General features: G+C 38.2%; 1 protein-coding gene across 7 annotated transcripts in view; it reads right to left on the bottom strand.

Annotated features, from left to right (window-relative positions):
* Positions 1-19,753, bottom strand: part of SGMS1 (sphingomyelin synthase 1) — a 313,766-nt gene that overhangs the window by 11,777 nt on the left and 282,236 nt on the right. For all 7 annotated transcript variants that reach the window (XM_019035024.4, XM_019035025.4, XM_004049419.5 and 4 more), the window contains one exon: positions 9,478-9,595. In XM_019035024.4, coding sequence (XP_018890569.1) covers positions 9,478-9,595 — 118 coding nt within the window. The remainder of the gene's footprint in view (positions 1-9,477; positions 9,596-19,753) is intronic.

The following is a 19,753-nucleotide window of genomic DNA, read 5'->3' as shown; positions in this document are numbered from 1 at the left end:
GCTTGTCAGTTGGTGAGTGTAGTTGTTACTATGCCCATTTAAAAGAGTGGCTTACCGACCAGTACATGAGGTCACACAGAGTGACTCAGTTGGGTTCAGAGCTGAAATGTCTTACCTCTGAGCTAAACAATCTTGCCTTTAGGTCCCTGGAAAACACCTGCTATTGTTGCAAACACCTTTCCAAATAACAAGGACAATACCCAAGGCTGGACAATTTCTCCAGGTTTACTTTTTGTTGTTCTTGTTGTTGTTCTAATGAAATTTAACCAATTTTAAATATGTCATTTATTAATACACGATTGAATAGCTAAAACAACATTTATTCACTATTCACTATTTTTCGTAAGCATAGTTTTTATTTAAATCAAGCTCCCCTGTCTCTATAAAAGTTATTTCTTTTTTTTTTTTTTTTTTTTTTTTTTTTTGAGACAGTCTCACTCTCTTGCCCAGGCTGGAGTGCAATGGCACAATCTTGGCTCACTGCAACCTCCACCTCCTGGGTTCAAGCAATTCTCCTGCCTCAGCCTCCCAAGTAGCTGGGATTATAGGTGCATGCCGCCACACCCGGCTAATTTTTGTATTTTAGTAGAGACAGGGTTTCACTGTGTTGCCCAGGCTGGTCTCGAACTCCTAAGCTCAGGCAATCCACCGCCTTGGCCTCCCAAAGTGCTGGGATTACAGGCGTGAGCCACCTTGCCCAGCCTATAAAAATCATTTCTGTGGAATTCTTTCACAAACCAATTGCCCATTTTCTGCCTTCTCTCTTCTTAAACAAAGCATTCTCAATTGATTTTAACTTTCCTTGCTTTATATTGTGCTATACTGGTCTCCAAGCTCACTTTTATAGGAACAACAATAAGCATGAATCCAACTTCAAACTGCAGTTTTGGGCTACCATGCAGGTGGCTCTAGACAAACCATTTTACCATCCTAGCCTCAGTTTTCTCACGTGTAAAATGGCAGGAACATTTTCTCATCCTCAACCTCTACCCACCAAAGCAAGACAATGTTTATAAAAGTGATTGCTAAAATATAAAGTGTTATACAAATTTCAGGCAGCATTACTTAACAATCCAAGTTAGGTCCATCTTTTGGGGGGTTCTTAAGGGAGAACTCAATGCCTAACAGTCAGCAAGTGAAATCTGGATGATTCTCCTTAAATATAGATCCCTGCCGGACGCTCACTGGTGGCCATCTCTTGATCACTCAAGAGACTTTTATGTGTTCTCTATACATACAGTAATCACTCCACTCCTGGAAAGATGTGGTTTTTACTCACAAATATTATGCCCACCACAAATGATCTAAAGTACAAGAGATTTTAGTCCTCTTAGAATTCATACAAAGAACTTTTAAAATAGACTTTTCCCTTCACTTGGCTGTGAAGAATCTGGCTGTCTACACTTCTCCATTCTCAAATGCACTCATCAATTCCTATACTAGGCAGACTTGTTTTCGGGATAGGGGGTGTCTCTAAGCAATTATCAGCAATAAAACACTAATCTCCCACCAGCCCCTCCTTACCCCCAGCAAAAAAAACTTTTAAATTTTGTTGTAGTCTCTAACCGGAAGACTTATCAAAGGCTTGATAAAATCTTAAATAAAGGTCAGCTATGGATTTCTATTACCCATATTCTTATTTGTCACATTAAAGAAATCCAGCATTTCAGTCAGGCAAGATTTCCCTTTAACAGAATCACATCTCCTTTAAGTGTTGGAGGATCCTTCAGTCTACCTGGTCAGGAAGTGAGATTTGCCACCAAAAAAAAAAAAAAAAATTGCCCTTGGCTTTTTAGTTTGAAAAATTATAAATGTGAGAAAGTAGCAAGTGAGCACCTGTAGACACTTCATTTTGGCTCATTAATTATCAAGATTGTATCACATTTTCTTCTCCTTTCTCTCACTTTTTTTCCTGGGTCCCTTGGGAAGAAGTCAAATAAATTAAAACGCCTCACATCTAAACACAATAACAAGGGCATTCTCTTCTAAAATCACACTTATGAAATTTAACAATTATATAATACTACCATACTTAAAAAACAGTCCATATTCAAACTACTCGATAGTGTCAACAATGTCCTTTAGAGCTTCTTTCCCCAGTCTAGGTTCCAATCAGAGAATACACATTGAGGTTACTTATCATGCCCTGATTTCTTCTTAGTCTACTACAGTTTGTCAGTCTTTTTTTCCCCATGACACTGAAGAGTCCAATCCAGTTTCTTTATAGAATATTGCTTGATTTGGTTTTATCTGAATGTTGCCTTCTGTTTAAATCCAGCTTAAACACTGTTGGCAGGAATATTCCCGAGATGATGCTGTATCCCTCTCAGTGCATCACATTCAGAAGCACCTGATGTCATTTGTCCTTCTACTTGAAGGACACTTGACTATGTGAGTGTCTACTGTATTTCTCCACTAAATACATACCTTTGCCCCTTTATAATTAATAAGCAATCTGTTATTTTTTAAAATTATGTAAATATTATGATCGCCAACCTTTCACACAAGGGCCTTAGCATCCAGTGATGATTCTAAATTATAATACTTGAATTATTACTGTAGTGGTTGCAAAATAGTAATTTTTTATTTCTAAAATTTCTCTTATTAGTTTTATGATTAGTAACTATATATTAGTTATTTAGAGTCACACATGGTTAGCTCTGAGGCTTTTTAGAATTCCCCAGTGAATGCTTTCTGACTCTGGTTACCTCTTCATACCAGATGGCTTCTGCCATTTGGATCATCTTTCTCACCTTCCCAATGCCTCCCAAACATGTCCCCCACTCTGCCCTGGTCTAGGCCTTCCTCATCTCTAATTCAGAAATCCATGCAGAAGCATCATCCGTCTCCCTCACGTGAGTACCAAGAACAGATACTTGGCTAGTCTTCTTGCCTTTGCCACTCAGTACCTATAAGACATTAGGCTGGTCACATAACTCTGAACCAACTGCAATTTTCTCCCATTCACTGTTATAAAAATTAAATAAAAACACAACATTTGAATTCATATCTGGCACAAAACAGGTGCATATAATTTGATACTACTTAAGTCTACTTCCCTCCTTCCCTCCCAAATACCCTACTATCTCTATCAATGGAGAGAGATGCTTCTAAAGACAGATGTGATCAAATAATGCCCCTGCTAAAACTTTTCCTGGCTTCCTATCGCCTATAGATAGAACCACGACTCCTTAGTTGCGTGTCAAGGCCCTTTAAAATCTTCCCACAAGATTGACTGCCTGTCTGGAGTCATCTCTGGCCACTTGCTCCATAAGATCCCATGTCCAGATACATCTAATTTCACCTTATTCCCCAATTCCCTTCCATACCCGTTGTTTCCTCCACCTGGAACCCTTCCTCCCTCTATCTCCACTTGGCAAACTCCTATTCCTCCTTTGAGATTGGGCTCAGAGGCACATCCACAGGGCAGCTCATGCTCCCAGCAGAGGTGCCTCCAGTGTCTGTGCATCCATGGCAAATGGCTCTGCAAATCTACTACAGGGAGTCAGAGGGGGATCTGGGGATTACATTTCTGTCTCTTTCACAGCTTCTGGATGCCCAGAGGGAGAAGGCGCTTGTCTTATACATTGTGTGTCCTCAAAATTTACCAGTATGCCCACATAGGGCAGGTTCTCTAGAAACGTTTGCTCAGGAAATAAACAAGCTTCTTGACTATCAAATGAAATCACATCAACAATCTGCCTGTCTCACATTCTGGGAAAGTGGTGTCTTCCTTTTAGTAAGAAAGCCTTTAGAAAAGCTAGAGTTTATAAAATAATGTAAAAATTCATACATCAAATGTTAAATATAAGGAGACATGAATAATAAATGCATAGACAGCACCATCAGAATCATGTAAAAATGCATACATAAGGAACTAATATACTGAATTGTTAATAGTAGATAGGGTCATGAGTGGTTCTAAAATCTTGCTCTTGTTGTAGTCTTTCAATATATCTATAAAGAATGTATGGTTTATTTAAAATGAAAACATCTCTTTTTAAGTGACAGAGAGAAGTTATTTAGAACATTGCTATCTTTAATCACTGAAAAAGGAAGAGAACAGCAGCAATGAGAGAAAAGGAGAAGCAAAGAACAGATTTAGGATGGGAAACGTTACTGGAAAGTATATGCAAGAAGCAGAAAAAAAAGAATTGAGAACAAACGAAAAGGAAAATTTTAATGACAATCAGAAACTGGAACAAGCAGAAAATTATCCAAAATCAAGCAATGACAATTTAAGTTGCACACCATCCAACAGGATGGCAGGAAGTTATTTTGGTAATGGAACACAAGCCATATCCTGAAATACTGATAAGGTTAGCAGGAGCTAATCAGAATATCAAACTTTGTCAGTGTAGAGGGCACCTGGAATACTCTAACTGCTACCCAGGAAAGTAAGAAAGAACTGAAGAAGGCCATAACATCCTAAAGAGCAATGAGTCTGTTGCCTTATAAGACTGAACTTGTGCCAGCATAGGGACCCGTTAGGCTGATGGTTGACATTACAGCTCAGCAGCAAGTCAAAGGAGGTGGTTTCATCTTTCTAATCTGTGCATTGCAGAAAAGCTGACAGTGGCAGAGAAGAATATGAAGGCTGTTCTGCTGTTGCATTTGTATTATATTGATCCACTGAGCGATCAACCTCAGATGCCACTCAGACATAACCCTGTCCAAAAATGGGCTGTGTTCACTTATGTCAGAGGCAAAAATTAAAACAAAACAAAACATGTTTTTCAAGTTCAAGAGAATCATTTCACTGAAAACTCCACATTGGATTAATGCACTAGCCAGCTGAGTGTCCCTGTCTTAATGTACTCTCTCTCTTCTCAAAGGTTTTCAAATCTAAGGTCACCATGGAGACCACAAAACATGCCCAAACATGCATCTCATTTTACTGTTTAGTCACTATTAGATTAACTCATCTGATTATTAAAATGAGAGTCGAAAACAGTGTAAGTTATTTCTTCTCTTCTATTAGCATTAGGCTGCCTGTTTATCTGGGATTTTTTATTTTAAGGAGTTTGTTAAAACAGGAAAAACCTTACCAACAGGAAGCTTACAACACCAAAGAATTCTCAAATATTCTGCCCCTTTTCTAAAGAAACCAATATCATAAACAGTTGTAACAAGATGAGAAGAGGTTGTTTTCAGGATGGAACTCACGGTCTTTGGAGCTATGATGAGAGTAACATGGGCTAATCAAGGTATCAAAAATTTGGCAGCCTCCAGTGTAAGCCATGCACATGTATACCACCATGGGATATGCCAGAAATTTGCAATCTAGAAACTGAACACATCCACTTCCCTTTTCACTTCCTTTTCCCAGTGGCTTATTATTGCTGCAGAAACATTTATGGGAAGCCTACTTTTCCTCACAACCTGATCATCTCATAGGATTATTATTTCTCTGAGCGATTATATTTTGTGAAGAGTATACTGCCATCGAGTGAATGAACAATAAGACCAATTTTTATAATCACTACTGTATACTTGTTGAAACATTTTTCTTAGGAGCTGCACATTTTGAGTACTGGCATTAAGGGAAGCATTAAGTACACTAATTACGGCATTTTAATGGCATAGTGAAACCAAGTTTAAGTTCACATGACTGTATTAAGCAGGAAGTCATATTCTAAAGCTCAACTCTCCTCCCTTACAGTTTAGTGATATTGAGTAACTGTCAGAGTATCCACCAAGTGACAGGCCTTAATTGGTATCTCAGATAATAGAATATCCAATTCTGGAAGCATTGTGCTTTCTGTAACTTGTTTCTGGGCCTTTTCATCCATACCCACAGCTTTAACCACCATCCAGAATATGATGATTCACAAATATTTATTTTCCAGCCTGATGTTTCCCTCAGCTTTAGACTATATTGCTAACTATCTTGGACACCGCCACTTAGATATCTCACAGATACTTTAAACTCTGTGTTTAATCCAACTCATTAACTCTCATTTCCTCTATACCATGTCATTATACCAGTGTAAAATCCAGCCCTTGGAATCTTTCCCTATTCTCATTCCCTGCATGAAATCTATTATCAAGCTGTATCAATTTGGTCTCTTAAATATTGCTCAAGTCTGTTTCTTCCTTTCCATCCACCCTTAGGGCCAGTAGCTTAGCTTGAGGCCCTTATCACAGCATTTTACACATTTATTACATAAGTTACAAATTTAAACTAACAGATTTTAAGGTGTTTTCCACAAAGGTAGGAACTATATCTACCTTCCTCATGCCTCATACTCTAGCACCCAAAGCACAGTAGGTCCTTAATGCATGTTTGTTAAATCAGTTCTCACTGGATAAATAAGAGTCTAGGGGTTGAAGCATGATGACAATACTAAGTCCTCTTCTTACTTCTGTATAGCACGTTACACCCACAGAGCCCCTAGAAACTGTCTCCTTCCACACCTATAACTCCTTAAGACAGATTTCAAAAAGCATCATTAGCTCTGCTTTGCCATTTAGGGAGGGAACTGAGGCTCTGAAAAGTTAAATGACTTGCCCAATGCTAGTAAGTGGTTGTGTAAGACTGTCTTAACCTTAACTTTAGTGTTCTTTTTACTATTAGGTAAGTTTGTATTTTTACAGGGGCAATTAAGTTCCCTCTCTGTACAATGGTTCAGAGAGAGATTGAAGATTCAGTGGTGATGATGTTCAGACATCAAATAGAACTTTGGCCTGAGTGACTTTTAATAAGGTTCCTCTCACTTCTGATTCCCTTAGCCCTAGGTATGATTCTAAAGTAGGCAAAGCTGTCCTCTGAGGCTTCTCTCCAGTGTCACCCTTTTCTGTCTTCAGATACTTGTTCTCAGTGGAGGATTCTAGCCCTTGCCTGACCACTGAATTTCTTAAGCTTGATCTGCCATCCAAGAGGCAGCACCAAGCCTTCAAAGCCTTTCCCAACTCTTGTGCCTAGCTTCAGAAGTCTTTCTATTCCACCTGGCAAATGTTCTGTTAACAAGCTAAAATTGAATCTAATTAAGTCTGCAGAGCCAACTTTCTATTCAGAGGAAACATAGAGCAACACAAGTCACTTGACACCACAAAGAAACAAATGGATAAATCCAGAAAGTGGGATATTCTGTAGGACTATTAATCTAATGTCTACAGGCTACTGGCAGAGGGGTGAAAGGAAGAAAGGACTGCTTTAGAATTATAGACTTAAAAGACAGAACAAGTAAATGTAATATAAAGATTTTGGACCCTAATTTATACAAACCAACTGTAAAAAAAAGAAAAGCATTTTAAGACAATCAGGATATCTCATCAACTTGTAATTGCTGATATCACAGAATTACTATTAATTTTGTTGAACACCAATAGCATTATGGTTTTGTACTAAAATGTTCACAGTTTTTAGATGCATACTAAAGTATGTGGAGGTGAAATGACGTTACCTGGGAGTTGTTTTAAATACTTCAAAAAGAAAAAAGAAAGGAAACAAATGTTGCAAATCTTGATAATTATTGAATCTGAGTGTTGGGTTTATGGGAGTTCCTTATACCAGTTGGGATACATGTGAAAGTTTTCAGAATAAAAAAGTGTATTCTAAATCCTTTCTCCCAAGAGTCTTATTCTACAAAATAAGTAATTAGATTTAATGAGTTTTAACTAGTATTTTTTTCTAAGGTGTGCTAATATTTCACCTCCTACTGTTTAAGATTCTAGTTTCCAGAAGATCCTCATAGAATGAGGGCCCTAGTTGGGATTTCTGGCAACACAATAAATGAGCAACACGTTTGAGTTTGGCTTTTGTGCACAGTTCCTGCTGCTACTTCTGTGTTTACGAAGAAAACCCACAAGCTATTCTTAGGCAAAGAATTTTGGTTAGATATGTTGATGACTCAAGCTGACTATGTAAGAACCAATGGCTCACCAAGTATGGGCTTGCCAGCAACTGGTGGAGCTACAGTAGTCCTCAAGAAGAAACAAGTTTAGAACCAGAGTAGGGAGAAAGGCTACATGGTATGGCCCCTCAATACTGGATCCATCTTCAACATGTGCTTGGCCAGAACCTACATCTACCTGCCCCTTGGTGGCAAAATTTCCCAATGCACAGACTTTTTTAAGGAGTTGAATTAAACTTAGGTGAATATCCTAAACTGTCAGTTTACTGCTGAGAACATGCTGCTTATCAAGCCAGGCTCCCAGCAAGAGTCCATATCCTTGGATTTTCAATGACAACAAGATATTCCCTATAACCCAGGAGCTACAGGTGAGTGCTTGAGAGCTTTTACAGACAATGAAAACGATGTGAAGCTGGCTTCTTTGGAAGGGCGAAAGAAACTGCAAGAAGGAGAGTGCAGGGAGGCAGGATGGCTGATAGAGAAGAGTGGAATGTTGAGAACATTGCTTTTGTATGACAGCTCTTCCAGAGGTAAGGAAGTAGTGCGTAGCAAAAAATAAAAAAATTAAAAAAATTAAAAAATAAAAAAAAGCAAAAAGTTAAGTAAGAAATGAACTATCTCTGCAGGCACAAATGTAAGTTTAGCAAAGAAAAGAGCCACAGGAGACATACAAATTAAAGAGATCCAAAATTTCATATGATCAAATTAAAAATCCAGAGTGAATTTTTCAGCTCTCTTTCCAAAGATTCTATCAAAGAGAACATCTATTCTGGAGGAACAAAAGTACAAAGCAATGAGACTGAAAGTGTTTGGCTGTTTCACCCACATAGGTATAATGCAAAGAAATGATCTCAAATACATCAGAGTATACTATATTTTCTCCCACCAAAAATCAAGGAGAGAAATTAGCCTCTTTTAAAAATTCATTAAAGAGCTTTAATGTACATAAATATTTTAACAATAAAATCTGCTAATTATTTCACAGAGTTCCAACGATCACCCTAGTTAAAAATTCTTCCAAGGTAAAGGTTAGGAGGTGAAGAGTGTCATTTGAATCTGATGGAAAGGTAGAGACAATAAGAGAGGAATAAAGTTTATTTTTAAAAAGACTTCTTTGTTACTAGAGAAAATCAATAAGGCAATATATTACCCCAGAGAACAGTTATCTTATTTGGCTTGGTTGAGGACTGCAAGGAAATAGGAATACTTTCTCTTCCTGGCTCTGCTGTAGGGATTAATAGAAAGAAGGAAAATGGAAAAAATATCACTTGAAATCGAGCTCTCCCTCCGAGAGAGAGGAAGCATATAAAAGCTTCTGGATGCGTGTCAAAGAAATGAATGATATTTTTAAAATTTGGCAGGAAACCAAAGAACTACACAGAGCTTAACTGCTTCCAACACACAAACTAGAACACATATTTCCCCAGTTGGGAGGCACTGGCAGGGCTTAGAGATTCTGGGAAGGGTGGGGCTGCCTGGCCATATCATTTAGTAACATTCTCAGATAGAGGAGGGACTCCACTGTATTCTGAAGAAACGTTTTCCTGCAACCTCACTCAAAGCACCCCAGGGCAAGACAAGAAACAAACAGAAAGGGAAATTACAGCGAGGAATAGTTTACCTTCGGAGAACAGTTGAAATGCATACCAGGTACTGGGAGTGTAGTTACATACATTGTAATACACCGATACAGGTACAGCGTGCCAACTATGCAGAAAAATCTTCTGCTAATAATAGACCTAGAAAAAGGGAAAAACAGGGCAGATTCTCAGTCAAGAAATTCTGTAGGTTCATTTACTGTAATTTTTCAATGACTCAATAAAAACAAACCCCAAAAACTACTTGAGAACTTGAAACCAGAATGTTGTAACTATGGCTAATACCAGATTAAGACAAAGATTTTGAGAATAACGTTGTGTGGTGCTTTTTAAAAAATACATTAACTGGCCAAAAGTGCTTAAACTGGTTTATATTGCTATTAATTAGGCTTCATGAGGCCTTAAACTTGAGCTGACGTTCAACTGTTGGACATACAAGTGGAGCCCACGCTGATTGGCCAGAACCCACTCAGTATCTGTGGTTAAACATTTAGCGAGTATTTTTGCTGTCATCAAAGGAAGATCTTCAGAAAATCAGAATGATATTAGAATGAGAATTTAAAACTTTTATGCCATTTAATGAGTCAAAGACATTAAACAATTTTAGTTGTACATCCCAGAAACTGATTCTCTGAGGCAACATGATGCCAAGAAAGAACCTACGGAAAAACAGCATTCAATCTCATCCCATTCCCTGACTACCACTGCAGCTTGGGATGCACATTTACTTCTCTGAATCTCAACTTCCTAAGAAGTAAAATAGGGGTAACAACATTAGAAATGATGTCTGAAAAATTCCTACCATATAGTAGGTACAAATGGTAGGTATCAAATGTATAGATTAAGTAGATGAATAAAAATATAAGCAAAAATTAGAAATAGCTTTATTATTATTAGGTTCTAACAAAATTATTTGATATATACATGTAGGTTTGTATCTATCTATATACATATACATGTATATTGAGTTAGATAACTTCTCCTAATATAAAAATTCCATGTAAGTTTGTTCAACTTAACCTCATTAAAGTCTGGTGTATTTTTGAACAAGAACATTCTTTCCCTCTCTACCTCTCTCTGGTAGTACCACAGGCCAGAATCATGTGAGTAACCCTGTGGGTCTCCTCTTCCTTAACCTTGTGAGGAGTTCAGATTTTCCCAAACAAGGAAAATTTAGAAACAGTGGGCAGGTGTTCCTCTTAGGATCTTGGCCATTCAATCATTATAATCATACGGTGTAGCTCTAGTCTTATGCAGGATGGGCATACCTACTGAGGTGTGCTAGCCAGAGGAAAATTTGTTTCATGTGTATTTTCTGTTTTAAAAAGAGAAACAAAGATATGTCACTTGTGTGATTAAAAATTAATTTAAAAAAACCATACAATTATACTAGCATTTTATCCACATCTGCACAGCCCATGTATGTTACTTAGGTTTTATGAGTAGAATTTGGGTGTTGGTCTCTTTACCTAGATTTGAGAAACTGGGTCAGAATTATTTACGATAGAAGCCATTTTTGCTTATTTTCTCTTAGTCAAGCTGTGTATGCCTCCTCCAGAGACATGAATTTATTTAGCATAAAGCTGTCTTGGCAATCTATATGCCTCTAATTTCAAGTAAAATACAAAGCACAATTAAATAATATAAAGAGGGACGATACTAGAGAAGAATACCAGCCTATAAATGTCTCTGCCAAGAACACCAAAAAAGAAATATCAAAGTAAATTCTACATTGTAAGACATAATGGTCATCTTTCTTTAAAAGAAAACACCCTCCTTAGCCATCCTGCTCAAGTGAACAGAAATTTGCAATTTCACTTGAACTATACAAGAAACACCTAAGTCAGCACACTTTCAAGTCTAGATCTGCTGAACTCTTTAGAGGAAGAAAAATAAAATTATTGCTTTTGCTAAAGATTACTATCTTAAAATCACTTTGCCTGATTATTTTATGACGCACAAAAGGTACACATACTCACACACACACCACCCCAATAACTATCTCCATATTTCAAACTTGAGTTACATGTAAGTACCAACAGAAGTGATTTCAGAATTATTTAAAAATCTAAGAATGAGGTATAAAAAGATGAGAAAAGACAAATACATAAAATTGTTTTAATTAAAATACTGAAGATTCAGTCACATTCACTATTTGACTTAAAGTGAAAGAGTCGAATGACTTTGAAAACTGAAATTTGACCATTTCCATGTGAAACTGTCAATGTTAACAATAAGGTGACAAGTTAGAAGTGGTTGTTTTTAAGAATTTTCTGCTCGTTGGCATTTAATATTTTTGAAATTAAGCTTAGAATGTCTTTGGCGTATAATGTTAAACAAGGATTTTCTACAACAAACTTTAACAGAGGATAAAAGTGTTTCAAGAAATTGTATGCACTTCTGGGCGTTCACTTCCTTAATCAAAGAATTTCATACACTTAGAATTCTTATTCACTTAAAGGTTTAAAAGTTCAAGATGTGCTTTACAAAAACTCACAAAAGAAATGTTAATGAGATATTGCTAGAAATTAAGCAGATGCCAACAAGAATATGTACAGTACAATTTTCAAAATCACAACGGTGCTCCCCTCACATGGGATACACCTCTCCTTCCACATTCAAAAGAAGCCAGTTTCCCATCTGCACACACTTGGCAAGGACTATCATTTCAGAGACTTGCGTTTGGTCGCGTTTATCTATTTTTCTCCCAAGTGTTAGAGCACTAGGCTCATTATTACTTTTTCTGAGAGAAAAGGAAAATGTATCTGTTCAATTTGATTACAAGGAAATATGAATAAAAATGTTAACATTTTATAGATCATTATTAAGACTTACTAGAATAGCATGTTATGTCAAGTACATGCTTGTATTTTATTAAGCTTTTTTATATTCCTAATTTTTAAAAACATTGCTCAGAACTTGACTAAATACTACCAGCACTAGAGTGTTTTTGGCATTTGGTACAATGATCTAAAATTCTGAAGAAAGGTCAGGCATGGTGACTCACGCCTGTAATCCCAGCACTTTGGGAGGCTGAGGCAGGTGGATCACTTGAGCCCAGGAGTTCAAGATCAGCCTGGACAACATAGCGCAACCCTGTCTCTACTAAAAAAACAAAACAAAACAAAACAAAACAAACAAACAAAAAAACATTAGCTGGACATGGTGGCATGCGCCTGTAGTTCCAGCTACTCTGGAGGCTGCAGTGGGAGGATCGCCGGAGCCTGGGAGTTAGAGGCTACAGTGAGTTATGACTGTGCCACTGCACTCCAGTCTGGGTGACAGAGTAAGACCTGTCCCTAAATAAATAAATAAATGAAAAGGGGTTAAAAAAATTACTATAGTGGAAAGTAAAACTAAAATACTGGAAAAAGTTTGTTTTCCCATGAGTTGTCTCTTTCAACTAATCCACAGTAGGAAGACATACACAGCTCTTTCAGTGCCCAGACCTGGCCTCCTAGCTCTTTCTGGAAGCTATTAGCTTTTAGAGATAAATAGGACTTGACAATGGTGCAGTGGAACTAAGCAACAATTCAAAACTAAGAGGCAATACACAAGGGAGAGCACATGTAACTAACACAGAATTGGGAGACTCAAATCTCTGGAGCAGTTATGGAAGAGTAATGATTCAGGTCTCTGATTAGTGATTCCAGCTGTAAAACATGAACGGACAGACAATGCATCACTGAGCTGTATCTTTACATAGATGCTAGTTTTACCTTTAACAAAGGCTCACCTGGTGCCTTTGACCATCTCAATTAATTTCCTTAGAAATTAGCTTCCTCAACAGCAAAAGGAAGAAAAAGACATCACTTTCTTATGAATCAGAGAAATGGGTGACAAAAAAACTGGAAAGGTCATGAAATAGCACTAAGAATGGGCATCAGAATAGTCATATTTTTCTTAATATATAAGGTTGAAAAATGAAATAATTTTGTTTAGAGCCAACGACCACACTACTAAAAAACAAAGTTTCTATTGAGGTATTTCCCCAGGCATGGTATTACCAACAGCAATTGTTTTGCCAAAGTTCTCTTATATACCAAGCTCTGTGTCATTTACTTCTTAAAACCACCTGGCAATGCATGGATATGATCCTTATTTTACGGATGGGAAAAGTGAGGTTTAGAGAGTTTAAGCTGAAATATAAACAAAACAAAAATATTCAGGAAACTGCATCACATTGTGTAAGAAATCTGAATTTTGAGTATTTACAGCTGAGCCAACATCCTATCCCATTTCAGCCACATTTCAAAATCTACTTATGACTATATTAGTAAAGTACTGAAAAAATTATTCTAGTATCACATAGCTATCTAAAATTACATGTGTCCATTTTTCATTATTTTTTGTAGTCTTGTGCCCAGTTAGATTTGCTTATTACCACCTCGTATGTTAAATCAGTCATCCTGAAATGCCATCCATTTCTCAACACTCTATCTCACCTGAACATCCACAATAACCTTCTTTCTACCTGTTGTCCTTAACACCACTCTTGCCTCCTGCTATGGTCTGAATGTTTGTGTCTCCTTCCCCTCAAATTCCTATATTGAAACCTAATCACCAGTGATTAGATCACAAGGGCAGGGTCCTCAGGTCTGAATTAGTGCCCTTATAAAATAGACCATAGAGAGGTGGGCTCACCTTCTGAAATGTGAGGACACAGGGAGAAAGTGCTATTTATGAACCAGGAACTTGGCCCTCACTAGATACTAATCAGCCTGCACCTTGAGCTTGGACTTTCAGCATCCAGAATGCTGTAACTCACCCAGTCTACGATATTTTGTTATTGCAGCCTGAACAGACTAAGGTAGCTTCCTAAAATCCATTCTGTTTAGAACTGCCAGAATCATCTATTTTGAAACAGTTAAACAGGTATGTCCCTTAAAGCCCTCCAGTGGTTGTCAAACTCATTTTAATAAAATCCAAATCTTTTCCCAAGACCCTGAGGCCCTATATCTGGCTACCTCCCTCTAGCCTGCCCTCTGGCCACCCTCCCTATCATTCTCCAGGCTCTATCTCAGCCCAATGACCTTGGGGCTCTTTGAACACAGCTTGCGAAGTCCCTCCTGCCTTGAGTAGGATCTCTGAGCCAGCCATTCTCTCTGCCTGGATTCTGCCTTCTCCTGGGACACTTGCCTGTCACTGACATTCCATTCAAATGTCATCTCTCAGAGAGGTCCCCTACTCTAAGGAAGCCCCTGGTCCTCTCTACCCTATACTTCTATTTTAATTTCTTTACAGCCCTCCTGACAACATTCTGCACCCCCACATTCCCATATTCTGTGGAAGCTAACTACAAAGAAATTCTAAAACCTGTTTCCTTAATTCCTTGCTACAGCACCTGGATTCCCTGGATTGTGACAACTCCCCTCACAGCTTTCTTCAACTCCCTTCAACATGACATCTCCTTTTTTTAAGTCTTTTTTTTTTTTTTTTTTTGGTGAGACAGGATCTTGCTCTGTCATCCAGGCTAGAGTGCAGTCTCATGATCATGGCTCACTGCAGTCTCGATCTCCCAGGCTCAAGCAATCCTCCTGCCTCAGCCTCCTGAGTATCTGGGACCACAGGTGCAGGCCACCATGGCTCGCTAATTTTTAAAAAATTTTCTGTAGAGACAGGGTCTTGCCATTTTGCCCAGGCTGGTCTTGCATTCCTGGCCTCAAATGATCCTCCTGCCTCCACCTCCTCTGTCTTCTCCTAGATGTGAATCCCACTGCCAAGGGCAAAAAGAGCCACTCATTGTTCCCTAAACACAAACTCAATTTCTTGCTTTTGCCTGTCAGTTTCTTTCTCTGGCCTCTCACATGATTATGTCTGCTATAATCCTATGCATCTACCTCATGGCTTCCAGATGTCCCCAACTGGACAGAGCCACTTCAACCTCCCAATTCCTTCAAATTTTGTTTCTACTGTATGGTATTTTTTAATAGTGAGACTGGAATCACCATTACCAACAAAAATGTCTCATGTCTCACCCCTTTTGTGAGAAGACGCTCTTAAGAAGACCTGTGCTTTCTTGTCTTTTAGTCCCAGGGAGACTTATGAGGGTACCTATAATATGACTGGCAGTACCAGCAACACTACACAGTTTTGTGCTCTAGAGCTTTAATTCTTATTCTCTCTGAAGTCCTTTTCTACTTCTTTCTACAAATGTTTGTTGCTTAAACCCTTTTATGTATCTGCCAGAGTTACTCTGCCCTGATGCTTACTATCCCTTCACTCTGCATCCTTTCTGCATTCATATTTTTATTCAAAACACTTGCTAAGATTGCTCCATTATCCAACCAGGACTGCAAACCCCTGGAGATTGGGGCCTGTGAGTTCTGTATCCTTCTCTCTTCTTTCTAGTCTCATTGTCCTGTAAGGCCTTTCCACCCATCACAGCCTCAGGTATCTCAATGGCTACAGACTCCATTTAGGAAAATCCAGGGCTTAATTCAGTACTTTAGGAGAGAAAATTCTAAGGAAAGGTTAGTAAAACAAATGAAGAGCAAGACTAAACATGGTAGAACAGACAAAATAATCAAAATAAATGCTTGCCTGGGAGATTTAGAACTCATTTAATACTTCCTAGGTACCCATACAGGGTAGATGGCACAGTTCATGAATCAGGAAAATGAGACATACCTGTGCACCAGTCCAGAAATGTGTCTGTACATATACTATGTGTTTTTGCTTTTTAAAATCCAACTCAAACAAAATTCACACCTTTGTTACTAATTATTTTAACAACATTCCTGTTTAGCATATACCATTATCCCATTTTACAGAAGGGGAAATTGTATGAGGAATTTAAGTACTAGCCTGGAGCCAGAGAGTAAGTCAATGACAGAGTCACAACAAAACCCAGGTCTTTCAGACTTTGAGTCAGCTGCTCTTTTTGCTAATGAAATTAAAATGTTACTTCCTGAGTTATATACAGGTTGTAACAGGAAGTAAAGAAAAAAATGCTACCCTATAAGACATGAACAAAAACATCAACACTATCTACTTGAGATAGTTATGTAGAATTAAAATCAAGTATCCTCCAGAAACTGCTAAATAAAATTGTAAACAAAAGGTGTTAGATTTCTGTGTTGGTATTTTAGGCTGTCAACAAAAATAATGTATGTATATATGGGTACATATATGTGTGTATACATTAGTGTATATATACATAGAATACGAATGTGTATATGCATACATGTGTTTGTGTGTGTGTGTGTGTATACACACCCAGATCTCCTCATTTCTTCCCATCATCAAAACTTAACCACCTTGAGTCACATTGTTAGGGGCTTGCTTAGTCACAGCCAGCAGAACTGAACAATTAATGTTTACTCTTGGGCTAAGGGATTATCCTTAAAAGTAACACTGTTTTTTTAACAGGGGGTTTCTGAAAACATAACAGACACATCACCAGCAGTCACTAACATTTATTGAATTCTAGGCACAGTAACTAGCATGTGCAACACTTAATAAATTTTAGTGTCTATTAAAATTCACACAATGAATATATATGTGTTATTCTAAACATGCGGAATACAGCAGTGAACAGAATGGACAAACATCCTGGCTTGTGGTGCCTGTGTTCTAGTGAAAGAGGCAGACAATACACAGGTAAAGAAATAAGTAAAATATAGAGCATGTTAGATAAGTGCTAAAGGGTAAAACTAAGTGAGAGTCTCATTGGGGGAAGGGAGGTTAGAATTGGGGGCTAAGTTGGTCAGAGAAGGTCTACCTCTGTATGATGGGTCAACAAGGAGGTTATCTGTGGGAGAAAATTCCAGAGGCTTGTGTGTGTCGGTGTTTGTTGATCATCAAGGGAGTACAGGGCATGAGGTTTGGGAGGACCTCATAGGTCACCATATGAGGACACTGGCTTTAATGCCATATGAGGTGGAAGAAGAGAAATGTACTAAAAGCCCACTAAAAGGAAGCAAGACCAGGTAATAACCTAGGTAAGAGATGAAGGTGGTTAGACCTATGCCAGCAATAGATGTCGTGAGGAAGGTCAGAGGATCACTTGAGTCCAGGAGTTCCACACTACAGTGAGCTGTGAGCTATGATCATGCCACTACACTCCACCCTGGAGGATGAAGTGAGATCTCATCTCAAAAACAAAACAAAACCCAACACATTTGGGCTGAGCACTGGGAGGAATGGAAATGCCACTGGTGGGCTTGGGAACCAGGAGGATGCCAAGTACTCTGTCAAGTGCTTTATGCATATCATCTCGTTCAATCCTCAAGACAGCATTATAGAAACTATAATTTTCATTTTGTAGGTAAGGAAACAATGCTACTACAATAGTCAAGTAACTTGGCCAAAGTCACTCAGTCAGCAGGCAGCTGTAGGGATCTAAATCAAGAATGATCTTCCAGTGTAAGACTGAGTATAACCACATGCTTCACCACCACAGTCATGGCACCGACAGGCTGGTGGGACACAGATGTGGTGACTTCTAAATCAGATCATGAGTAATTAGACATCCATGATGGTTTGTTGAGAGGAGGGAAATAGACAATCCCTGGGCATGCTGTAAAAGAGAAGGCCAAAATGATACCATTTAGAAATACACATGTACACAGAGTACTCATTTATGAGCACATGCAGAAAAATATCAAAAGTTATATGAACCCAAATATGAGCATCATTTATCTCTGGTGAGATGATAATTTGGTTTGTCTTTTTGTTTATCCTTATCTTCTAATCTGCCTACAAGTCAAATTGCTGGGATTACTAACTTTAGAGAAAAATCTACAATTTCCCTATAATTCCTATGGCTCGGTCCATTATTTAGGTCATGAGACCTAAAATTGTAAATTAGAAAAGGTAGAAGCAAAGAAGACCACCACTTCACCAACATGAGAATGAAAGGTGGGGCACAATCTGGGACTGAATCCATCATCTAGCCTTTAGAGTGTCCTTCCCCACTCCAAAAAAACTGCCCTTGGTAAACAAAAAGAAGACAGAGGAGGCACAGCGAGGCCTGCAAGAGGCTAGGAGATCCAGATGATCTGGGAAGAGAAGGGTCAGAGAAGGTCCCCAGGAAAGGAAAGAAAATGGGATCTCAGCTCAGGCTCTGAGCCTAGATACATAATAGGTCAGAATCAAGGGAAGACAGAAAACGTACTAGAAACAGAAAGTAAAAGAATAAGGTTGGGCATGCCTAGTCAGTGGTCTTAAGTGCAGAAACGTGACTGAAGTTGGTAGCAAAGGAAGCTTTATCAGATTAGTAGTGAGTAGGGCCCATTCCACACTTAGAAGGTTCCAGAGCTAGGACAGAGCTAAGGGCATTTTCTACAGTCTATGGGGAACTGCAAAAATGGACGGCTATCAAAGTTGGCAGATCCATCCTGAAACACATGCACGTCTCCCAGATGGAACCCAACACATAAAATATATAATTAAAAAACTGAACTCATTTGTTTTTATTCTGTCCTATGCACGTGGTATCTACAACACTAAATCTGTTCAAAAAAATACATCTCCCAAGGACAGATGCCTATAATACCAGGAAATTTATAGACTGGATGTATAATGAAGAGCCTTCAGTGCCCAAAATATGCCACTGTAGGATTCTGGGCAAGTCAATAGCTTCTCCAAGTCTCAGTTTTCTTCACTTAGAGAGGAGAATAACACTACTTGTTTTTAAGGGTTGATTGTATCAAATGATACAATACACATTAATGCTTACTACTCTAAAATCAGTTAGTTTGGAACCTGCCTCTTGAATAGGATAATAATTTTTGACAACAACATGGATTAAAAGGAACAGAACAAAACAGATTTTGAGTAAGCACATAATTGATGCAGCTACATGTGTGGAGGGAATAGAAAGGAGGGAAAGAGGTAATCCCTGAGCACCTACCTTGCTTTATTGCTGGAGAGAAATATTACAGCTTATCAGAGAATTAAATAAGGGGTAAGTATCTGAAAAAGCACCAGTAATATGAGAGAATTTTGTCCTCATGAGTTTCATACATGGATGGAGTTTAGACAACACATTTTCAAAAACTGAGATGCCACTCTAAGAACAAACATTTCCCAGAATATAACCCCCATTCAACTGTTCTGCTCGCTGCTATATCCATAGCACACAGTCCCCAATAATTTTTGGTAAATAACTAAACATAAAAATGTTCTGAAGCTCCATTAAAGACTACAATTATGGTCCCACAGTATATGGCTAATATATAGTAAAGTGAAATGACCTTAAGAAAAGGTTCTTCTGGAACTCAGAAAATAACTTCTATGGAATAGAAACCCCCACCCCCGACTTCATATCAAATGCTCTCTATATCAAATGCTTTT

The sequence above is a fragment of the Gorilla gorilla genome, chromosome 8, assembly GCF_029281585.2.
Source record: "Gorilla gorilla gorilla isolate KB3781 chromosome 8, NHGRI_mGorGor1-v2.1_pri, whole genome shotgun sequence".
Classification (NCBI taxonomy): domain Eukaryota; kingdom Metazoa; phylum Chordata; class Mammalia; order Primates; family Hominidae; genus Gorilla; species Gorilla gorilla.
This window is presented reverse-complemented; position numbering and strand designations above follow the sequence as displayed.